Source organism: Eurosta solidaginis, chromosome 5 (genome assembly GCF_040869045.1).
Source record: "Eurosta solidaginis isolate ZX-2024a chromosome 5, ASM4086904v1, whole genome shotgun sequence".
NCBI lineage: Eukaryota > Metazoa > Arthropoda > Insecta > Diptera > Tephritidae > Eurosta > Eurosta solidaginis.
This window is the reverse complement of record NC_090323.1, coordinates 177,492,704-177,517,179: the sequence shown is the minus strand read 5'-3', so window position 1 is coordinate 177,517,179 and position 24,476 is coordinate 177,492,704. Positions and strand designations below refer to the sequence as shown.

Below are 24,476 nucleotides of genomic sequence, written 5' to 3'. Positions count from 1 at the left end.
CCTAGATCCAGCTACTTAGAGAATCGTTGGGTAGCAACGATAAAGCTCCGAATGATACCGATCTCAACTTTGGATATATCCTCGGGAGATCCAAGTGAGTCGCGACCGAAGTACTTTCGCCTAATTATGGCAAAAGCTGGACAATCAAGCATAAAGTGATTTGGTGATTCCACCTCATCATCCTCCATACAGCTGCAGCAGGATGGAGTTTCCAGTATATTGAGACGTACCGCATGGATACCCATGGGACAGTGCCCTGTCAAAACCCCAATGACCATTGATAGGTGAGCCTTAGTGAACCCAATTATTTCAGCAGACCTCCTACCATCCACTTTCGGCCAGAAAGATCTTGCTACCCTGCAAGACGTGGTATCCGCCCAACGTTTGCTGAGCTGATTCGAGGCCCAGCTATGGAGGAGCAATCCACAGGTGGCCAGCGGGATCCCGAAGTCCCTACAGCCATCTTCATCCGGTTCAGTTGTACCGATGCGGGCTAAGAGATCCGCTTGACAGTTACCCGGGATATCACTATGGCCCGGGACCCAGATAATCTTAATTGTAAAATAATTCGATGCAATCGCAAGCGAGGTCAGGCACTCCCAGACCACCCTCGATCGCACTGTAGTTGAGCTCAAGGCCTTGATAGCCGATTGGCTATCAGAGTAGATGTTAAATTCCCTAACCGTGGTAGCACTGGATAGCATTCCATCCACCGCATCCTTAATCGCAGCAATTTCCGCTTGGAATACACTGCAGTGATCAGCCAACTTAAACTTGCGGCTTAAATTTAGCTCTTGACAAAAGACCCCCCCACCAACCTTTCCATCCAGCTTTGACCCATCCGTGAACAAGTTAACCGGTCCCATGCCCCAGATAATTCCTCTTCCCCAATCCTCTCTCTCTGGAATAACTGGGGTGAAGGTTGTATAGGGAGCTGTTATCGGCATACAGTAGTCCGTTCTGTCCGGGATGAAGTCGAAACTGGTAAGAAGGCTAGAGTGTCCGCGGTCAGAAAGTCTATATCCCATATCACGAAGCCTGACCAACGACCTTGCCGCGGCCGCCTTTCCCGCAATATCTACTGGGTATATGTTCAGCATGACGTTCAGTGCCAAGGTAGGCGTTGTTCTGAGAGCGCCACTGATACCGATCAGCGCCGTCCGTTGCACTGACACTAACATTTTGGAGGTGCTCGCCGTGTCCAGTGCTTTCCACCAGACCAGCACCCCATATAGCAGAATCGGTTTGACCACCATCTCATAAAGCCAGTGTACTATTCTTGGTAAGAGTCCCCATCTCTTTCCGATAGCTCCTCTGCAGCAGTACAAGGCAATGGCGGCCTTCCTGGCCCGATCTTCCACATTGGGTCTCCAGGACAGTTTCTTGTCCAAAACAATCCCCAAATATTTAATCCTATCAGAAAGTACCAACGGTACCCCTCCAATCGAGGGAGTTCTGAAATCGGGCACCTTATATCTTCTTGTGAAAAGGACCAATTCCGTTTTTCCCGGGTTGACCGCCAATCCACATGATTCAGCCCACCTAGCCACAGTATCCAGGTAGCCCTGAAGAACATCGCGCAGGGCGCCCAGAAATTTGCCTCTGACTAGGATAGCGAGGTCATCTGCATAGGCAACCACCCGACAACCATTGGCTTCCAGCTCCACAAGAAGCTCGTTGACTACCACAACCCAGAGGAGAGGAGATAGGACACCCCCCTGTGGCGTGCCCCTGCACACCTTCCTCTTAATTATGGCCCCTCCCCACTCCGCTGCGACAATTCTGCCGCATAGAAGTTTGCTAATAAATTCAACCAGAGCCGCCTCGACTCCTAAACCCACCAGAGCTCTTTCGATTGACCCCGGTAAGACATTGTTAAAAGCTCCCTCGATGTCTAGAAAGGCACCCAGAGCATACTCTTTGTGTTCTAGGGACCCCTCTATTTGCTTTACAATCGAATGGAGAGCCGTTTCCGTCGATCTGCCCTTGCAGTACGCATGTTGTGAAGCCGACAGTAACCCCCGAAGTATCCTTTCCCGTAGGTACAGGTCAATCAACCGCTCAAACGTCTTAAGAAGAAACGACGAGAGACTGATTGGCCTGAAATCCTTAGGTGATACATGAGAGCTTCTGCCGGCCTTCGGAATGAAAATAACCCTAACCGTGTGCCAAGACTTCGGGATATAGTTAAGCCTGAGGCAGTTAGTATATATGATGGCCAACCAGCGGCAGGAAATCCCCAAAGACCTTTGAAGCTGCGTTTGACAACTATCCCAATAAATTTAAAAATAATAATACTAAAAGTGAAATCATTTCTAAATCACCTAAAAAAATGTTCCTTCAATAAAAATAAGAGAAAGTCAGCGATATAATTCTGGTATTTTACTTACAATTCAGCCAGCACTGTGAGATCATGGTAAGTCCGTTGAATAATAAAATCAATTAGTACAGCTAATGATATAGTGTTCATGCGTGGGCCACCCTCTTGTCCTGAGGGTAGATAGCCTGCCATCGGACCTTGAAATTTACCCTCCAAAGGTTGAGGAGCTGGTGCCATACTGTGGAGAACGGCGTAGAGTGCACAGCTATTAGCAGTGCACCTTTCCTTGTTTTTTTAGCCGATAGGTAATTTTCAACATTAAATGATATAAATAAGGAATAATATAATTAAAACGAGTTTTCGGAGATTTTAACAGCATCAACGCATCAAGGCGCGGCACTTGTTTGACCAAAATTGTATCTTCACTCTAAATCACTAACTACAGAAATATTACTTTCTATTTATATTTGCACACTTTCCACACTATTCTTTACTATTAGATTGAATAGAAATTGCAATATTTTTATTTTTTAACGCTGCAAAAATAATATGCATAATTTTCACAAGACGCGACAAAAGATAAATTTCGACATGTTAAAACGTCATTTGACTAATTTGACAACTAAAATTTGCATGTGCTGCCATACTGATCAATATTACGTAAAAACATTTTCACCACATCTATCTCGCCATTCACCATATCGATCGTGAAAAATCTTACGGGCTAATTAATGCTGACTTATAAACGTAAAAACATAACAAGATAAAACAGCTGATCGAACCTACATTATGGAATTCAATGTAATCGATTAATGGTGCCATACCATAACGCTAACGCCATAACCAATCAATTGGTTTTTGGTTTCTCGCCATATCCATAACCTAAAAATATTTGAGTTGGTGAATTTAATAAATTTTTGTAGATTTTATTCATTGTTTTGGATGCGTTATGACTAAGCGACTTATTTTTTGTGGAATATGTTTTGTAATTTTTTGCTTTTCCTTCATTTTTATGACATTTTCACGATTTTTAGGTTAAGGCACTATTAATCGATCACATTGGAGATGGTTATGGATATGGGTATTGCTACCACTATAGGGCGAATTAATGGTGACTTATAACCATAAAGCCACAACCAGATAAATCAGCTGATCGAACCTACCTTATGGAAAGGAATGTAATCGATTAATGGTGCCATACCATAACGCTAACGCCATAACCAATCAATTGGTTTTTGGTTTCTCGCCATATCCATAACCTAAATATATTTGAGTTGGTGAATTTAATAACTTTTTTTAGTTTTTCTTCATTGTTTTGGATACGTTATGACTAAGAGACTTATTTTTTGTGGAATATGTTTGTAATTTTTTGCGTTTTCTTCATTTTTATGAAATTTTCACGATTGTTAAGTTAAGGCACCATTAATCGATCACATTGAGATGGTTATGGATATGGGTATGGTTACGACTATGGCGTTTGGGTTAAGGAAGTTTAATTTGGCTTTATGGCGTTAGAGTTAAGGAAGTTTAATTGGCTCTTTAATCCTAAATTGCCATACACATGATGAGAAGAATATTCAGATATCCCCATCCCGATGACGTTTTCCCTCCTACAAGTTCGACATGCATAATTTGGAAGGTTGGATATCATATTTAATTTCCTTTGAATTCTACTACGAACGGAGTAGAGTTTACTATACGTTTAGAAATATAATATATAAGCGGCTACCAGTATAAGCCGCTACCAAAACATAAATATTAACGTAACTTTGTATTTCACAAGTTCTGTGGTACAAGTAAATTCTGGCAAATAGATGAAAAATGAGGTTATGTTAATGACATCACCTTTATTATTATTTCATTATGGCCATACCTAATTTTCGTATAATAGCTGGCAGGGAGAAAGACTGTCCAGATAATGGAAGAAAGGCCCGTTTGTGTTTCAAACCACCTTTTTTTTAAATGTGTCTTCATAAAAACGGATTATATATTAATACTAGAAGACCCGGCATACGTTGTCCTGCCCTAAATTTTGCAAATCTGCATACATTTTAATAAGCTTTTTCCGTCTGACTCTGCCCTCCCCCCCTCTTCACTCTTTCCTAATCCTTTTATCCACTCCTCCCTCCGTCTTTTTCGCTTCATCTATCTCCATCTTCGTCTCAATTCCTCCTCATTCTTCTGCATCCCTTATTGCCTGTCCCAGAGGGTGGTACGTATTTTATTCCAGTCCCAGTCCCACTCCGAGTCTCAGTCCCAGTCCTAGTCCTAATCCCAGTCCCAGTCAGTCTCTGGATAATATATTACTCTGTACTAAAGCACTCATCAACAGCTTTCATTTGATATCATTGTTGTATAAACACTGTCTAGGCATTCACTGACCGACGTTTTGGCCTCTATTTCGAGACCCTATTCACCCAGGGGTATGAAAATTACCCTCTACTGAAGCACTCATAAACAGCTTTCATTTATTATTCGTATTCTATAAACACATTCTAGGGGTACTCGGGTCCACGTTTCAACCTATATCTCGAGACCCTGTACGTCGATCGCAACCAAACCTATGTAGTAACCACCTCGTGCGGCTTACGCAACTTGTGTGAAAGTTTGAACAAAATCGACCGACGCATCTCTTCAAATACCGGCGACCAACTAACACACATTTTAGCCTTTCTTTTGATATATTTTTTATTTTTCACACTTCACTATAATATAAAAATGAAATGCAGATTTTCGTTGCTTTTGAACACATGGAACAACTAAAGACTCTCCTGAATTAAAAAAAATGTCATAGTACCTCTAAATCGCGGGCCCCCTCAGAACCCTTCCCCCACCCTCTCGGCGGGCCTGGTGATGTGCTATAGTTCATATCATTCGCTATAATATTTTTTTATTGATAAGCAGGTTGTTTAATTTAACACCAAGCAATTACACGGAAGTATATCCGCACCACCTGCAAGTATGAGTGCCACTGCGTATAGGTAAGATTTTATTATTACGTATAAACAAATAAAAAAATTTGCAATAAAAAAACATTGCTACTATAAACTGAGATATAACCTATCCTATATTTCAGTTAGATCAAACTACACACGGGATGCAAAACAAATTCAAAATCGGTTCAGTAGTTTAGGAGTCCATTGGCCTCAAATATAGTGACACGTGTTTTTTATATATTAAGATTAATTTTACAAATTTAATTAGCAGACAAGATATGAACAGTCTGTTAAGCAAACATTTTAAAATATGTAAATAATGCAATATACCAGTCGTCTACTCGAACAGCCATTTAACAGGTCATCAAGGCTGTTTACTATTGTAAACCAGAGACGTAAATTTATTGAGAATAACCAACGACGGACATCAACAGATATTGTCAAAATGGTGGTAGGTAATTCACCACATAGCTTACTTGAAGATTAGCAAAAAACACTATGTTTTCGTTGAAATTTCACAGAAAAAAGTTATTGAAAATGTTAAAAAATAGTTAAATGTATTGTGACGAATATTAGCAACACTAAGGGATACTATCATCTTGTATGTACATAAACAAACCAATCATTATGTCTACACAAATGTACATGCCAGCAGCGGAGAGATGCTCACAAAAGTATGCTATCATCAGCAAAGTATTTATCACACATACACATGCATATATCTGAGATGCTCACAAAAGTAGGCAATCATTTGTGCAAGTATCACTCACATATACACGCGCATATGAGAAGCATTAATAAGTTTAAAGCAAAATTATTTTTATACTGTAAGTCATTAAGCATGTAATGTATACAATTTATTTATATATATATATATTTTTTTTTACCTTGAACTAGGTATTAAAGACCGTAAATAAATATATTATTATTATTATTATAATAAACGTGCATCTGTTTTTTTATAGCTGGTGAGTATATAGCTGGGGGCCTACTCTGTATTACGATGCGAAAGGCAGTGCGATGCGAAAATAAATTGCGATGCGAAACGTAATTGGAACTCTGTAGCGCTATCGCATCGCTAACAATGTCGCTTTTTTATTTTTCGCTAATTTTTTGCTTGAGTATGCATCACTGAACAAACTCAAAGAAAGAGAACAAAAGAAACAAGGCGATTACAATTTCGGCAAACGATTAATTTTTGTTGAAAAAATTAAAAAAAGGATTCTGTAGCATTATGGAACGATTTAAATGAAGAAAGGATTGATTTAAATGAAGAAATCCTCCCAGTTCAGAAATTGAACTGGAAGAAGTGAACGTGATAAATACAGAAAACGTGGAAAATCATAGAATAGGAAATATTGCTAGTTGTATCAGAGAACAAATAAAAAATGACATGATTTCAAATAGAAATGCTTTATAAAAAAGTGGTTTCGATTTAATTGTTATTTATTTATGTATTTTAAGTCCACTAGGATTACAAATTCTTGCTTTTGTGTTTGTTTTGTTTTTTGAGTTGTCCTATATATTTTTAAATGAATATAAAGATATCAATTTATAAAATCATCAATCAATACTTACATATTTGAACAATGCGAATGCCTATTACTTGTAGCAAGAAAAATGCGAAAATGAATGCTATTTGACATTCGCTTTCGCTTTACAGAGTGCCGGCAATGCGAACAGGGAGAAAAATTGCGAATGGGCAAAATGTGAATGCGAAAGTCAAAATATACATGCGAATGTCAAGATACAGAGTACCGATTTTGCGATTTCGCGTATTTTTTCTTTCGCATCGCAATACAGAGTAGGCCCCCTGGTAAACAAGTAGTAAATTCTAGAAATAGAAACGCCTAGAAATATGCCAACGAGGAAAACGAAGAGCATAAAAGCAGCACCAGCTGAAGCACGATCAATCAGTTTGATTTAAGCACGCTATTGGTTGGGCAGCACAAGTGTTATTGTGAAGTATTTTCAAAGTAGTCTAATAAAGACCATTTTGCATTATTGAATATTGGAGGTACTTTATTCAACAGTTTAGCGATACGAACGTTAGCAGGAGGTTGCAAATAAGAAGAATTTCAGTAAATTCCTTACAGTATTATATCAAAATTATATTTTTCTAACGTTGGAATTAACGAATTTCATGCCAATGGTGAATTACCTACCCGCAATTGATGCTTTACCAAAGAGGATAAATATAATAAGAGCCAACAGTCTGTTACTAGTGGCGAGTAACTCGCTGGAAATCAAAAAATTGATGCCGAATGTTTTCTAAGAGGAACATTTTTAATTTTCTCGCATTTGTCCATGCCGCGTAGGCACTTTGTGCAACTGTGATTTTTGGAAAGAGAATTGATTAATTAAATACAGTAGGAAAAATAAACACAAATACCCTACAAAAATGTATAGAAGACATTTTATGCGCATCTCGAGTGACGTCTCTTATTTGTGGCATTCCAATTAAACGTGATCCAGATACGGATAGAAATTTAACATGCAAATACAACAACAAAACAAACAATATGGAAAACGAAAAAAATTACAAACACATTCTACAAAAAATAAGTCTCTAAGTCATAATGTATCCAAAACAATGAATAAAATCTACAAAAAGTTATTAAATTCACCAACTCAAATATTTTAGGTTATGGATATGGCGAGAAACCAAAAACCAATTGGTTGGCTATGGTATGGTTATGGCGTGTTATGGAAAGGCATTTACGATGGAAGCAGTAAGGAAGGCGGTCGGCATGATATGGTGGTGCACAGTGGCTAGTCATTGTCGGCTGGGCGGGTCCTTGCCAACCTTACTGTTCCTGCGCCATAATCAGAAAAAAGTTCCTATCATGCCTATCAAAACTCAACTGTCAAAAAGCGCAGAGACGACTCAAACGCTTATAATTCAAAATAAAACAACATCCCGCCGAACCGGATGTCACGGACAGACCGTTGACATTCAAAGATTTAAATTAAAAAAAAAAACCGGCCAGTCACTAACGCTGAAATTCAAAAAAAAAGTGCTGAAAAATAAAAATTGAAAAAAACCAAAAAAAGCTGAAAAATTAAAATGAAAGAAGAAAAGGGCCGAATATAACTTGGGGCGCCGCGGGTGTTGTTGCGACGCCCGGTGCATGTCCCACCCTCAAAACCATGGCCACCGACGCACCTATATTTCGGTGGCCCCTTACCTGTTTCCCTAAGTGCCTTCTAAATAAATGCGATAGTCAGCATTCCCATTTAAATTACAAAATTTATTCCAAATTCATTATTAACATTTAGAGCTTGTCTTTAAAAAAAAATTATTGGATTATTATCTAAATTTCTAATATAACTATACTCGCTAACGCAAGGTATTCAAATTGACCTGCTTATATTTTGTTAGCAAAAAAAAATATATATAAAGTTCGGTTTTGCTTATTATCCTAAGGGGTTGCCCTTAAGCACATTGTTACAATAATCCTTATTATCTGCTTTTTTTTATGTAAAGCTAATGCTTATGGTATAATGATAATAATATCTAATATGTACTAAGACGAGTATTCACAAAAGCAATAAAAATGAAATTGCGATAGAATTATGTATTACGTGCACGTATATTACTTTCGTCTCGTTGTCCGAACGATATTGCCCACAATAGGGATTCATATGTATATATATGATATATGATTTGTATGATATAAGAAAAAAAACTAAATGGAAATCCTTTTGCCAATTCGAGCATAATCGACTAATGGCTGCTGTCGCAAAAAAAGTGTCTTTAAATTTATGGTTGAGCTCCCAAAATGAATCGCTAAAATGTTTCACGTGATAGCGACGGCTTATTACCAATAAAATTTATGGAGCTAACTTCAAACATTTTAAAGCGACAAAATATATTCTTAAAATGATAAAAAAAAATGTATGCCTTTTAATTTTTTTGTAAGGCTAATGCTTCGGTAGGTAGTAGGTAAATGGAATTATACTCGTAAATGACTGAATACATTTTTAGTTATACTTGTTTGGTTCAATATAATGTACATAACATGCATTCTCAAATAAACGGCGTAAGTCTGAATTCGCGTTGAGCGTTCTAACAGGTAATTGCTGCTTGACCTGACTGAGGCAAAACTGCCTGTTTATTTGTGAACAGACCTTTAGAATGCATAAACAATTTTGTATATTACACTGTTGTTGCATTATTTAATATCTTGTCAAGTTGCCAAACATAAGTGTTCATGTAATAATTATTTCGGTTAGATAATTGATACAAGCTAATCTTAATTAATGGGAATCATTTAGGTGTATCCCCTTTTTTCCTTTTTTTTTCTCCACCCTAGTATGGTTGCAAGTAGCATGTATGTAGTGTATTTAATGAAATATATATGAATGAAGCAAACAATCGTATGTAGGAAAATTTAAAAACTAATTATAAATACAACATTAGCTTGACGTTCCAAGCGCCTTTTCTTATGCCAGCGCATATATATTTATGTACCGATATACTATGTAATTATGTATACTATCCAGTGTAGTATGCTACTATTTGAATTTGAATATTTTTCGTGTCTTCTGCTTTCCATGCAAATCAAAATTTCTAATTTTCTTTACTAATTTTTTGTTTGGAACGAACTCACCCTAGTCAGGTTGCAGGCCATTGGTGTTGGTTCTGCCGTGGTCGTTGTCGTTGCAGGTTGGTATTGGTACGGTTGGTGGTTCTTGCGCTCTGGTCTGAGGTAATCGAGTGAACCTGGTGGCGATAAAACCTCGTGCTGACCCTTACGGTCTGGATGACTTGGAAATTTTGGCGTTAGTTGTGTTATGCAGCAACGTACTGCTGGCCCTGGAGGCGGACTTGGTATCGGACGCTGTTCCGAAGGTGGTAGGGTACTTCGTAGACGTAGAGAAAGGGGTTTATCTTCGGATTGCAATGGTTCTCCTCACCGTTTAGCTTCACTGTATATTATACACGTTGAGCTACGACACTACCGTGATAAGGTTTGCTACCACCTAACTGTTCCTCTAGTAGTTGGATTCGGCCTGCAATTCCTCGCTGCAGTCCTTTGGTTCTTCCACAATGCTCACGTGGATACGTGCACAGCCGGCTAGGGTGTTTGGCGGTTAGTTAAATATAAGTGGGGATGTGCAGTGGGTGTAGCAGCAATGTCAATAAGGCAGTTGGCGTCTTGCTATTGACGGTGGGCCAACCGATGTTGCACGCTTTCCTTTTTGTTTTTCTATATATCTGGGCCACCACAAAATTTTGTTGCTGCCTATCACACTTTTCCCGGAAATTCCTTCAATATAAGTGGGGATGGGCAGTTGATGTAGCAGCAATGTCAATAAGGCAGTCGGCGTCTTGCTATTGACGGTGGGCCAACTGATGTTGCACGATTTCCTTTTTGTTTTTCTATGTATCTGGGCCAGCACAAAATTTTGCTGCTGCCTATCACGCTTTTTCCCGGAAACTCCTTGCAATTTTCCGCTAGTGATGGCCGGTCTGTTTTTTCCTTGTTTTTCGTTACTTTTTATCGCAACTTTCGCCCCATCACTAGGTGTGTTCGCGCGAATACGCTCCCAAGTGGACCATAACCGTAGACCGTAGCAGCAGACCCTAAAAGCCAAATTAAACTTCCTTAACCCTAACACCATAGTCGTAACCATACCCATATCCATAACAATCTCAATGTGATCGTTGAATGGTGCCTTAACCTAAAAATCGTGAAAATTTCATAAAAATGATGAAAACGCAAAAAATTACAAACATATTCCACAAAAAATAAGTATCTTAGTCATAACGTATCCAAAACAATGAAGAAAATCTACAAAAAGTTATTAAATTCACCAACTCAAATATTTTTGGGTTATGGATATGGCGAGAAACCAAAAACCAATTGATTGGCTATGGCGTTAGCGTTATGGTATGGCACCATTAACCGATTACATTCCTTTCCATAAGGTAGGTTCGATCAGCTGCTTTATCTGGTTATGGCTTTATGGTTATAAGTCACCATTAATTCGCCCTTAACAGGCGTTAGCGTTATGGTATGACACCATTAATCGATTACATTGTTTTCCATAACGTTGGTTCGATCAGTTGTTTTATCTGGTTATGATTATATGGTTATAAGTCACAATTAATTGGTCCTTTAGTTACACGTTGTCTGTTGTAAACGTTTTTTTTTTTTCAAACTTTCCCCATTTGCGTTAATTCGCAATGATTACATCCATCACCCCATTCCTATATGATTTTTTCCATTCCTCATATCTATATCCAATCAATTTCCACCACACCATCATAATGGAGTAAGCAGCACTGTTCGCCTGCTACTAAACATGAGCAACCCTTCAATTAATTGTCATTAATTTCACCATATAATTTGAGTCAGCCAGTCTTTTGTTAAAAAAGAGAATTTGTTAAATAACTTTACAAATTGTGCTATCCTTTTGTAAAGAAAATACGAGGAGCAAAATTTTGTGCAAAAATTGCAAATTGCTTTAAAAGTTTAGATTTCATAATATAAATACGAATTTGGTGCTAGCAGAAACTGCAGCAGTACAGTATATCAATCACTTGGCACAAATATTCGAAACTTTCCCTAGCCATTGGGACAGCAGACAGCATACACAAAATCACGGTCAGTGCCATTGTCATTTATACGACTACCGTATTTACAATTGTATAGTAATCAACGAATTTCATTGCCACCCACTAAACAAAGCGTCATTCAAATAAAATGGATGAGAAACATCGTAAAGTAATCAAAGAAAACATTAACAAACTAGTCCAACATACGAAATTTAAAAATCTTATACAAGCATGTAAACAAGAGCGTTTACTATCACAACAAATGGTAGAAAATCTATATCTCGATTCAAAAGTATTGTACGAAGCTGCTGATGACGGTGTCCAAACATTGGAGGAAATCCAACATCACAAACTGTTCGAAAAGATTACCCAAAGAGGTCCTGAAGCGTATCACAAACTAATAAAGATTCTAACTTACTTAGATAATGTCGAAGCGCTGCAAATTCTTGAAAGGAAAAAGGAATTTATTGCTGTAGGTCGACGAAGTTCCACCCCAAGAAATCATAGTATAACAGAAATGGCAGCTATTGATCGAATACCAATATCAATGTTGCCACAAAATCAAACTCCCGATATTCCAGACAGTCTGCGATCAAGGGTATGTATTAAAATTTTTTCATTTAGTAAATTATTTCTTGTTTTTGTAACTGCAACACGCTTTCCCAAATGAACCTGAAGGCCTAGAGGGTAAGCTTGCGAAATGCATTTTCGTCGTTTCACGGGTTCAACGGGTCACTTATATACGCACAATCGCCGTCGCCAACGCATGTAGATTGGCAAAACCTCTCGGGGCACAATTTTGTGCGATAACTTCTTAATCGCCTTGTTGTTGTACAGATAAAGACAATCCCCTAAAGTTTCGAGGTGTTTTATCGATGTTGATGGTCCTTTCCCAAATATAGAATCGGTACGTTCCGTTAACACGTTGAAATGGCAAGAGAGGCAGCAACGACAAGGCCTATTGGTCCTGAGCCGTTCCTGCCAGTAGTTCCACAGGAAATTAGAGGGCATCTATTTGGTGAAGAAAGGGAAAAGAGGGGAGAACACTGGCGCAATATGCCAGGCGTGAGACAATCTAAGTTACTGTTAGGGGATTACAACACAACTCGATATAGGGCATTAATAGGCCTCTCGAAAGATAACCTAACAATCCTAACAGCTATTCTTACAGGACACTGTAGACTGAACAGTCACATGCAAAATGTGGGTATAATATCGAGCAACACATGCCAATTTTGTGATCGATCAGTCGAGACGGCGGACCATGTAATCCTGGAGTGTGACGCAATCTCAAGACGTAGGGCTAAGTTTATGAGCTCACTACGGCCAGAGCATTCTCACATCAAATCCATCACGCCAGGTGAACTGCTTGAGTTCATCAAAGATGTCGGCTTGGATGAGGTGCTGTGAAGCAGCTGAGGCCACAATAGACCAATGGTCGCAGTGCGATCCTCAATTAATTATGTATCTATCTGTCCATTCAACTTTCTAAGCTTTTTTGCCCCCACCCCTTAATTCCATGAGGAACATGGTGTCGCCAGAGACTCGGCTGCGAAACAAACAAGATTCGCCACGAGTAGGTTAATTAAATTTTACTGAAATAACAGGTCTGGCTGGGAGGAAGCCTAAGTTAATCCAGCTGTTAAGCGAATGAAAGTGCTGATTTCATATCCGCCAAGAACTGCCGATAGGCGTAACACTATCTCAACTCTAGAGGAATGTTTTTGCGGTTACAACAACAAAGACATGAAACAATATATTATTAAAACATGTGATAAACTTATTTTTTCTGTTTGTTTAGGTTGATGAAAACTCACAGATTATTCTCGAAGAGTATTCAGGACCAGTTGATCCAATAGAAAAATATGAAGTGAAAAAAACTGACCGTATTCACACAAACGATCTCACTGGTACATATAAAATGCAATCAAAAGACAACCGTGGTGTATTATTTATTGCAAATTTTATAAATACTCAAACTGGATATCGTAATGGTGCTATAAATGATAGTTACGCCCTAATTTATGTATTTAAACAATTGGGATTTAAAATATTTGTAACAACGGATAGTTCACAAAAAGAATTTTTCGATTTATTAGAGGATCTATTACATTCCGAATATACACGTAAAACCGAATGCTTTATATTGGCATTGATGAGTCATGGTGAGTTGAATGGCAAGGATAAAGAAATTGTTGAATTTAGCGATGGATCTGTTGCTGAAGTGGAAGATATTCGTGAACGTTTTTCAAATGAAAAATGTCCAAACTTAAAGCAAAAACCAAAAGTTCTTATATTTCCTTTCTGTCGCGGTTATACATCGGATAGTGGGGTGCAAGGAGAATTGGAGACTGATTCTATTAATTATACATCGATGACAAATAAAGATAATCTTGTAGCGACAATGTCCGATTTACTGATTTGTTATGCTACAAGTCCTGGTCTAAAATCACATAGAGATCTTACTACCGGTTCATGGTATATTCAAGAACTGTGTAAAGTTATAGCTCAACATGCACATGATACACATTTTGAGGATATTATACAAATAGTACAAGCTCAAGTCGGTTCATATCGTACAGAGAATAGAAGAATGCAAATGGGTAATTCCCATAATATAGGTTTTAACCATAAATTATTTTTTAATCCTGGTTATCCGAAAGACTAAGCAGATTACTATTCTTGCGTAAACATAAGAGGTGAATATGTTTTCGTATATACCATATGTATTTAGTACATAAGCAATTAAAGTTCATATATTTTATTTGTATATAAAGAAGTATGTACCATGTATTTTTACATGGAGAGCAATCATTTTGTATATTTATAATATTGAAAATAAAATGTGATTATTACTTTTGTATAAATATAAATAGACCAACTGTAATATTTTCTAATTTACGAATTAGGCTTCTGGCCGTAATAAATAAATAATCTAAAATAATCATATATTCAGTTGAATGAACTTAAATATTGTGGTTAAAAGCTAGGAATCTTACGCCGCTATGTGCTTAATTGTAGCAGCGACATTGCTTTATTTGCAAGATGGAAATCTTAGAGCACTTAGTGTCATATAAACGTAAGGGCCATTGAGGTTGGCGAAAGAATGGAGGATAGAGATAGTTCTAAGCATTCCATCCTAGCAAGACGGTCATTATTTCCTTCACCAGGAGAAGAATAATAGAGGGAACGGGACAAATTGTACAGCATGTAGTGCACATATACATAATTGAGCCGGCATCCAGGCGCACGCTGGTGAACATAGCTAAGGAAGCCTTTGACATATGCCCGGAACGTGGAGGGGTGGATGATAACGAGCAACCTGACCATGGCCAAAAACGCAGCAGCAAAAACCCAATACGGCCCGAACCTATCAAGGCAATAAGTTCCAACAATACGAGAAGAGCTCTGACAGGAGAAGGTCCGCCTCAGAGTGCAATACTGAAAGCGAATTTAAAGGCGGCGTATAAAAGCAGTACTGTTGTTGTTGTTGTAGCGATAAGGTTGCTCCCCGAAGGCTTTGGGGAGTGTTATCGATGTGATGGTCCTTTGCCGGATACAAATCCGGTACGCTCCGGTACCATAGCACCATTAAGGTGCTAGCCCGACCATCTCGGGAACGATTTATATGGCCACATTAAACCTTCAGGCCATTCCCTCCCTCCCTACCCCCAAGTTCCATGAGGAGCTTGGGGTCGCCAGAGCCTCGTCTGTTAGTGAAACAGGATTCGCCGCGGATAGGTGAGGTTGACAATTGGGTTTGGAGAAGCTATATATTGCGCTGGCAACCTGAAAGGTTGCGCTACACAGCCCCTTGAATCTGGTATTTTAGTCGCCTCTCACGACAGGCATACCTACCGCGGGTATATTCTGATCCCCTAACCCGCTGGGTTAATAGCAGTACCCTTAAGGCGGATTTACATAAACGCTTTGCTCACGTCAAAGCGAAGAAAGCAGCAAGGCGTTTCATTGTTATCATATGGCGTTGTCAAAACGTTTAAATAAAGCGACTTTTTGCCTTGATAGGTTCGGGCTCTACGGGCTTTGGCGGAACCATAATAATTTCGCCATGCTACGTTGTAAACTTGTTTCCGTCAGTTGAGTGATAGAAAATTTGCTCTATTGTTGTTGTTGTTGTAGCGATAAGGACACTTCCCGAAGGCCTTGCAGATCCGGTAAGTTTCGGTAACAAGCACCGTTAAAGTACTAGCCCGACCATCTCTGGAACGATTTGGTATGACCATAGAAACCTTTTAGGCCATAACGCTGTGCCACCCCCGAGATCCATGAGGAACTTGGGGTCGCCAGAGCGCCGGCTGTTAAAGAAACAGGATTCGCCACGGGCAGATGAGGTAGACAATTGGGTTGGAGAAGCTATACATTGCGCTGACAATCCCTTGTAAGGGTTGCACTACACATGCCGTCGAATCAATTTGGTATTTTAGTCGCCTCTTACGGCAGGCATAGCTGCCATGGGTATATTATAAGCCCCATAACCCGCCCTAGCCCCCAACTCTGAACGGCGAGTTGAGCCAACTGCCAAATGCAATATGTAGCTATCCTTAAATTTTAAGGAAAAGGACTTTAAATTATTTTTCACCCTTCACTATAATATTAGGAGGAAAAATTTTAGTCATAACCAACATATTAAAAAATCAAAGTATTGTCAGATAGCCGAATAAACACATTAACCCTCAAACCACGGTATAAATATTACCAGGTAAAACCTTTTACTCTTCTTGGCGGCCATGATGGTTTTTTGATTTTTTATAAAATTTTAAAATCACTCTCTTAAACTTTGTGGAAATGCCAAACCAAAGAAAACACACAAAAAATTGTTGGTATGACATTTTTCATTTTTTTAATGCCAAAAAAAATAAAATACTTATGAAATAAGTGAAAAAATATTTCGAAAAGTTTTGAAATCCGTTTTTATGTATATGGCAAAAAAATTAGCTGCCAATATAGTGGATGCCTCAACACGTCCTATTTTTGCAAAGGGACTTTTATATATGAGTGTTTATTTAAATAAAGAAATAAGTTAATAGTTTTTGGTTTTTTTTTTTTTTATATGAATTTTTTTTTTTTTTTTTTTTTTTTTAATTGACACCGCATACGCAAGCGTCGGTTGGCAAGGTGCTTTAAAGCCCTTATACTTCTAGGTTATCTTTCAATTTTGTTATTTGTATAAAAGTTAATTTTATGGTTTTTTTCCCTTGGCACCACGCCAGTCACAAAATTATTAATATATATTTGAAAATTCAAATATGGCTAGTTGCCATGTTTTTCCAGTATTTAAAAGGATCCTTAAGTGAGCCAGGTTTTCTTTCAATTGATTCAATTCGTGTAATCCAAATATTTTTTTTTTTTGGGTTTGAAATATATGGCAAGGAGTAGTGCTCCAACACAGCCAGGTTATCCCTCCTTTTTCGTGATAAATCTCCTAGCATGTCTTGTGGTGCTTGTTGTTCACTCCGTTAAATTGTCCCGTTTATTTTCGAGAATTTTATTTTCATTAGTATGTATGTATATGAATGTTAATTTTCAGTGGCCTGTTGCCAAGTGTCTTTCAATTATATATGTATTTAAAGCGAATTGTGTTTGATTTTTATGGCGTCACGCCAGATATTCCGTTAGTTTATGTATGTATGTATAAATTTAAGGTTAGGTTTTTTATTGGCACCACGCCATTTTTTCAATGTAACTGATTCCTATTAGGAGTGCATAAAACCGCCCTAACTCCTGGTCAGGGAGGCACTGCATCTCCTAACTCCGCCAAAACGCCCGAGGGAAGCACAGAAGCCAACCTTGTGGCCTATTTAATTTTTCACTCAACGCAAAAAGCCCGAAAATTGACGTTGAGTAGAGGATGACCCGAACGACCGCTCGCGCGAAAAGGCAAGACCGGAATGCGTAATCCAAATTAGATGTTTCTTATCTCCAATCCATAAATATGTGTGTGTGATCATACCTCAGGTTGCGATTCAGCCATAATGACAGCAAGCAAATGTCATTTCATGACATTAAACACCGCAAATGCCATACTGGGAAAATATACAGTGCATCCAACTGTCGCCTAGCCATTCCTCAAGATGAGGTTTAACAAACTCTATCAAGATTTCAAACATTTTTTTTTTTTTAACAAAAATATAAAAGATGTATATGCATTTATACAACAGTTATTATCATAAATATTCAAACTTGGTAATTGTTTTAAGAAAGTTTATTAACTCTTTATAATAACCTATATTCCTTGAACTCAATAACTCAGTGATTCTGTTAAATTTATTTAAAATATTATAGTTAATTCGATTTGATTGAAACAAACGACACTCAAAAATTATATGATCTGCCGTTTCTGGAAAATTGCAGGAAAGACAGTGACTGGAAAGCCTGGTGTTGAACTTACTAAGGTAATAACTACAATAAGTATGGCCCATCATTAATGTATTAATAATCTTAATCTCCATACTACTAAAATTAATCTTCTTGTCTCTATACCACGGAATTTTGATAACATCATTAAAAACCTCCGCAAAACAGAAAAACTTAAACTTAAATTTCTGAACTCACTATTCCAATCATTCCAAATTGCATCGTTAATCCTCAAAAGTGCTTCATATGGAGTAAGCTCAATAACCAAATTTTGACCCACTAACACAGCAGTTTTAGCAGCAATATCAGCTTTCTCATTAAATCCAATGCCCATATGACCTGGTATTCAAATAAAATGAACTGTAACTAAATTTTCACGCAATTGATACAGTAGGTTATGAATTTCAGCTACAATAAAATTGCCAGTACAAACCTTATCTAACACTTCCAAAGCTGATAAGCTATCAGAAAAAACAATGGCGCATATTCATAGTCGAAATAAAATAGGTTTTAAATTTAGTTGCAGCATTTTTGACAGATAGGTATCTCATAGAAAATTATGTCAAAAAGCTGCAACTAAATTTATAACATACTTTATTTTGACTATGATTATGCGCCAACAGCTTTTTCTCTCTTCTGCCTAGCAATCAAATTTATAGCCTGCTTAATCGCTATAAGCTCCCCAGTAATAGATGAAAATTTCTCATTTAATTTATACAAAAAAGACACATTGTTATGTAAATCATATACACCACACCCAACACAGTCACTAGAACAAGAAGCATCCGTAGAAAAGATATAAAAACCATATCCAATCAACGTATTTTTAATTTCATTATACATCATCTTTACCTGGACCCAACAAGACTATGCTTTTGAAAAACCAGATTAGGATGTTTATTGAAACCTACAGTGGTAATAATTCTATCAAAAATATTTTTGAACTTATAATAAGTTATACTGTAACTGGTATTAATTTGTGGTTCATTAGCGACCAATTCCCTTAAATAAGAATTTTTCATCCACTGCTGAACCAACTCTTTACCAGTTAACCATTTAGATTTAAATAAGGGTGGCAGCTCACCTGCAATCACAAATCTACTATGAACAGGCGCACTTGGTGGCACACCTATACACCTTCTTAAGGTATCACTAACAACTCTAGACAACCTTAGATTGTAACCACTTGGAGCATTGGCCCATGTAGTACATCCATACTCTAGTTTTGATCTAACTAAGGCCCTATAAATATTTACAGCAACTTTAGGAGAAAGACCAGCTTTTATAGAAGTTAAACGTTTAACAAGATTATTTGCCTGTACTATCTCTCTCTTAACCTTAATAACTTGATCATTTAAAGAACCACTAGAATTTAAAACTCTGCCAAGAAATTTAATTTGGCCTACTTGTCCAATTTGACTCTCTCCAACCCTCAATGCGAAGGAATTTCTGTTACCTTTAGCCATATACATAAACTTTGCTTAGTAACATTAATCTCTAAGCACAACTGATTACAAGATTGTTGAAAATCTAAAACCTTTGCCTGTAAATTTTCAAAAGCCCTAGCTTGAGACCTACCAACCGAAAAAATAAGAAAATCATCTGCAAATTGAAAAATATGAGTACTATCATCACTTAGAAGATGTAATTTCGCAGTATATAAAATAAAAAGAATAGGCGATAAAATACTACCCTGTGGCAAACCATTTTCAATGACTATTTGATTTTTTCCTAATATTAATGTTAATTATATATCCAGCTAAACTCCTTACGATCAACACCACAATTATTAAGTATTTCGATCAACTTCACTATATCTACACAGTTTTATGCATTCGATAAATCTAAACTACATACAAAAACCTTTTTTTTTTGTTATTTTTTTCAATACCAATAACCTGAAGGCATTCATTAAGACATACCGTTGTGGATTTATGCTTTCTATAGGCAAAACTTCTATTAGGAACAATGCCATTTTTCTCAACAAAATCAATTAACAACTCCTTAATAAACAAATGTATACTCTTTATCATAACCGAAATTAGGAAATTGGTCTAAAGTTACCAATCTCATTTAAATTCGCCCCAGCTTTAGGAATGGGCACAAATGAAATTCTCCTCCATGAGTCTTTAATAACATTAAGATCAAAATGACCTTGCAAAAGCTTTGCCATGTTAAAAAAGGTATCAGGATTAAGTGCATTCAACATCTTATATGTTATCTTATCCTCACCACCAGCAGTCGACTTTTTTTAGCAATTATCTCACTCATACACATAAAACTAGCATTAAAATCAACATTCATAGCACATGGTAACAATGGTAATCTATCCAACATAACATGAAGAGAAGGACTTTCTTTATTAACTACTTGATTACCTAAAAATTCCAAATATGGAGCATTATTTTAAGACAACCACAACGAAACTGAACTAGCCCTAACATTCTTAACATTGTTAACAAAAAACCATGCCTTTTTTGTATTTGGTTCAGAATTCAACGACTCTACAGCCTCCAAAAACTTTTATTTTTTGCCTCTTTAACACATTGCTTCCAGTCCTCAAGTAATCGACAAGCCTCATCAAGATCCTCCCTTCTTGATACCCTTCTTGCCTTACATCTACTTGCATTTAGAATCCTATATTTCCTTTCCAATTCATTATTCCACCAAACTTTAGGTACATGCTTAAAATGATCCAAATCAATAGACGCCTTTTCTCTAGCCTTATCAAATTTATTTGTTAAATCATCTACATTTTCTATATTTTTAATCTCATTAACTTCTTTCAAAAGTACATTTTTAGAAACAAAAAGAGATGGAAATTTGGAAATATCCCCAATATCAATTATAATCGGACAGTGATGACTATTTCCAACATACATACGTTTACAACTCCATTCTACATCAGACAAAATATTAGTAAAAGAATGATCCAGAACACTAGAATACCCTTCATCCATCAAGATTGAGCTAACATAATAGGTTTTGGACCCATCATTAAGACGTCTAAAACATGAGTTTTCCAATATTTTAAGGAGCACTTTACCTTTGGAAGAATCCAAATTGTCACCCCATCTAGTTAGTCTAGCATTAAAATCCCCCAACAATAAGACATTAGATTGGGAGTTTAAAAAGACAATCAATTTTGACATTTCAGAATCAAAACATGCACTAGGGATATTAGGCTGAAGATAACCACAACAAATCATCAAGTTATGAGTAAGATTTGTTGTTTTTACAATAATGATATCACAATCAGCATTATATTTAACTCTACTAAACTTAAAATTTGTCTTAAAAGCAATCGCAACACCACCGTAACCATCCCGTCTAGTTTTTTTAATTAATTTAAAATTTGTTCAACTAAATTTTCATCATGGGAGAAAATCTCCTGCAAAACTACAATATCCACATTATTTTGATTTAAAAACATATCAATATTTGATTTATTCGTTTTTAAACTTTGACAATTATATTGAAGGACTTTTACCATTATGATTATTTCTAAACCTTTCCATTCTATTCTTCAGTGACTCAACTCCCTCATTGTATTTTAAATTAGCAATAACAGAAATGAGAGGATCATCTCTATTTAATTGGAATCTTTCACATAAAGCATTTATTATCGTATCTATATCTGAAACCTTAGTCCAACCAGCCCTTTCATAACAAGGAACAATCGGACTTTTAGCAAAACTTTTCTTGACTTCAATAGCTTTCACAACTTGCACAGACATTTTAGCCACTTTACTATACTTTTTCTTAACCAACCTGTTATTAATTTCATTATCATTATTCAGAACCTTTGGTTCAGAACTCGGTAACTCTGGAAAGTTAGCATCAAAATCCTCCAACAACTCAAACCTATTTGAATTGTTTAATTGAGCATATGTATTAAACGCCTCTTTCTTACTAATTTTTTTAATAGTCATGACCTCAATAACCTCCTTCTCTTTTTGCCACCTAGGACATAAATTCCTGTTAATAGATACATGATTCCCATCACCACAGAGAATACACTTGGGATTTGTACATTTCTCAGCACACTTACCCTCAATTCCACATAATATACAACGAGTTTTAGCCCTACAACTTAATTAGTATGGCCAAGTCTACCACAGTTAAAACATTGCTTAGCTGGGGGAAAATAATGTAAAACTTTGAAATTAGTATAAAAACTGTAATTTCAGAAGGAATTTTACACGCTTCAAAGAAAATCTTAATTGTCTCAGTTGGCAAAAATCTAGTTTTATCATCTCTATCTCTTCTTTTAATCCTAGAAACACCATTGATATCTGAACCAATATTTTTAAAAATTTCCTCATCAGTTAACTCCTCCGGAATATTTCTTACAACACACGTCTGCAAAGAGGACTTAGGGATAAATGATATATTAGCCTCCCGCAAACTCTTGTTATCTAAACAAGCATTAGCCATTTCTACATTTTCAAAAACAATTTTGTAAAGCGTTCTTCCCGTAAAAATAACATCCTTTGCCCCAACAATATCAAAATTCTTAATTTTATTACAAAAATAAAGTCCATTTTTAACATAAATATTTTTATTTATGTTTTAAATTCCGAAATTTTTTGTGGTGAGTATCAGACCTATAGAAATGATCGCTTAAATAGGACCGGAGGTGGTGTCTTGCTAGCTGTACATTCTTCAATTCCATCTGAAGATGTTAATTTAGCCGAAGTTGATTCCATCGAGTTTAAATACATCCGAATCTTACTAGACCGGGGTCATATTTACTTAGCCGTTTGCTATGTTCCACCGTCTTCTGATCTATCAGTGTATATGCACCATATTTCACTGTTACAATCAGTCAATTCGATGATAAAGTCCACGGACTCAATGATTGTTTTAGGCGACTTTAACCTGCCACATATATATTGGTATACCGTTGATCACAATATTGTCCCCGTATCATCCAAGATGCATAACAATGACTTTTTGGATGGAATTACTGATCTTTGCCTTAATCAGATCAACTTCTTTCCAAATAAGTATGGACAATTCTTATACTTAGCATTTGTTGACGACATATCTAAATTCTCTATAAATCGGTGTGAACCTCTTGTTTTGCCAGAGGACGCTTACCATCCTTCACTTGAGATAACTTACGAAATCATAAGCAACGAAGTCGGCTGCACTAACAAAACATGTGTCTCTACCAGATGCTTTGATTTTTCCAAAACTAACTTCAACAATTCAAATAAAGAGCTCTCTGAGATAACTTGGCCTCGATATAAAGAGGATGTAGAGGAAAACGTTTTACATTTTAATAAAACCATTTATACTTTATTTGAAAAACATGTGCCCAAACGAAAATGCTCGTACATTGAACCAGTGCAAGCCTGGTTTACTAAAGATTTAAAAGCTTTAAAAAATAAGAAATCACGTTTATTCAAATTATATAAGAGAACCGGTTTATATTCTAATTATGCACAGTACGCTATTTTCCGTCATAAGTATTTTGAACTTAATAGAAAGTGTTATAAAGCTTACATATGTAAAATTAAAAGAAACATTATTTGCCACCCGAAGTCTTTTTATGATTTCGTAAATTCTAAACGCAGAACTAACGGATTTCCTTCTGCCATGAAGTTTAGAAATAGCATTTCCAGCGACGATCAAGAGATTGCAAACTTCTTCGCTCAATTCTTTCACTCTAATTACTCTGCTGTGGTTGATTCATCACCTACAAATTATCCGTATGAGCTCCATTCTAGTAACTCAATATATGCCCCACATTTGCTGCCTGAAGATGTTCTACTACATCTAAAGACCCTAAAATAATCCTTCAAATACGGTCCCGATTTGATCCCAACATGTTTTCTTAAAAAATGTGCGGAATACATTTACCAGCCCCTTACTGATCTGTTTAACCTCTCTTTAAAAAATGGCATTTTCCCGACGGCTTGAAAGGAATCTTTTCTTATCCCACTCCATAAAAAAGGAAGCAAGTCGTCTATTGAAAACTATCGTGGAATAGCAAAGCTATCCGCTATCCCTAAGCTTTTCGAAGCAATCGTTACTAATCACCTTACATTGTGTTTGTATGACATGTGTATCAAATGGAAGGTATTAAAGAGTATTTTAAGAGGAAGTGGGCCATAGTTCTATAGATGGACGCCATTTAGGGATATCGCCATAAAGGTGGACCAGGCCTGACTCTAGAATTTGTTTGTACGATATGGGTATCAAATGAAAGGTATTAATAAGTATTTTAAAAGGGCGTGGGCCTAAGTTCTATAGATGGACGCCTTTTCGAGAT

The 24,476-nt window shown here is 36.8% G+C and overlaps 3 protein-coding genes across 5 annotated transcripts in view; 1 reads left to right on the top strand and 2 right to left on the bottom strand.

Moving 5' to 3' along the window:
• Nucleotides 1-2,918, bottom strand: part of MED14 (mediator complex subunit 14) — a 68,650-nt gene extending 65,732 nt beyond the window's left edge. For 2 of the 3 annotated variants that reach the window (XM_067757673.1, XM_067757674.1), the window contains exon 1: nucleotides 2,391-2,918. In XM_067757673.1, the coding sequence (XP_067613774.1) occupies nucleotides 2,391-2,557 (167 nt within the window). In that variant the 5' untranslated portion in view covers nucleotides 2,558-2,918. The remainder of the gene's footprint in view (nucleotides 1-2,390) is intronic. The other variant, XM_067757675.1, reaches the window with a different exon arrangement.
• Nucleotides 1-24,476, bottom strand: part of LOC137234033 (zinc finger matrin-type protein 2) — a 187,649-nt gene that overhangs the window by 57,853 nt on the left and 105,320 nt on the right. The window lies entirely within an intron of this gene.
• On the top strand, nucleotides 11,597-14,770 carry Dronc (Death regulator Nedd2-like caspase). Its single transcript, XM_067757683.1, has 3 exons — nucleotides 11,597-11,870; nucleotides 11,955-12,419; nucleotides 13,623-14,770. The coding sequence occupies exons 2-3, from the start codon at nucleotides 11,970-11,972 to the stop codon at nucleotides 14,487-14,489; spliced, it is 1,317 nt and encodes a 438-aa protein (XP_067613784.1). The 5' UTR covers nucleotides 11,597-11,870; nucleotides 11,955-11,969; the 3' UTR covers nucleotides 14,490-14,770.

Excerpts from the sequence above, each read along its gene's own strand:
- Dronc (XM_067757683.1), top strand. The coding sequence starts at position 11,970 with ATGGATGAGAAACATCGTAAAGTAATCAAAGAAAACATTAACAAACTA. Across the intron at positions 12,420-13,622 it reads CAGACAGTCTGCGATCAAGG|GTTGATGAAAACTCACAGAT; the intron begins GTATGTATTAAA and ends CTGTTTGTTTAG.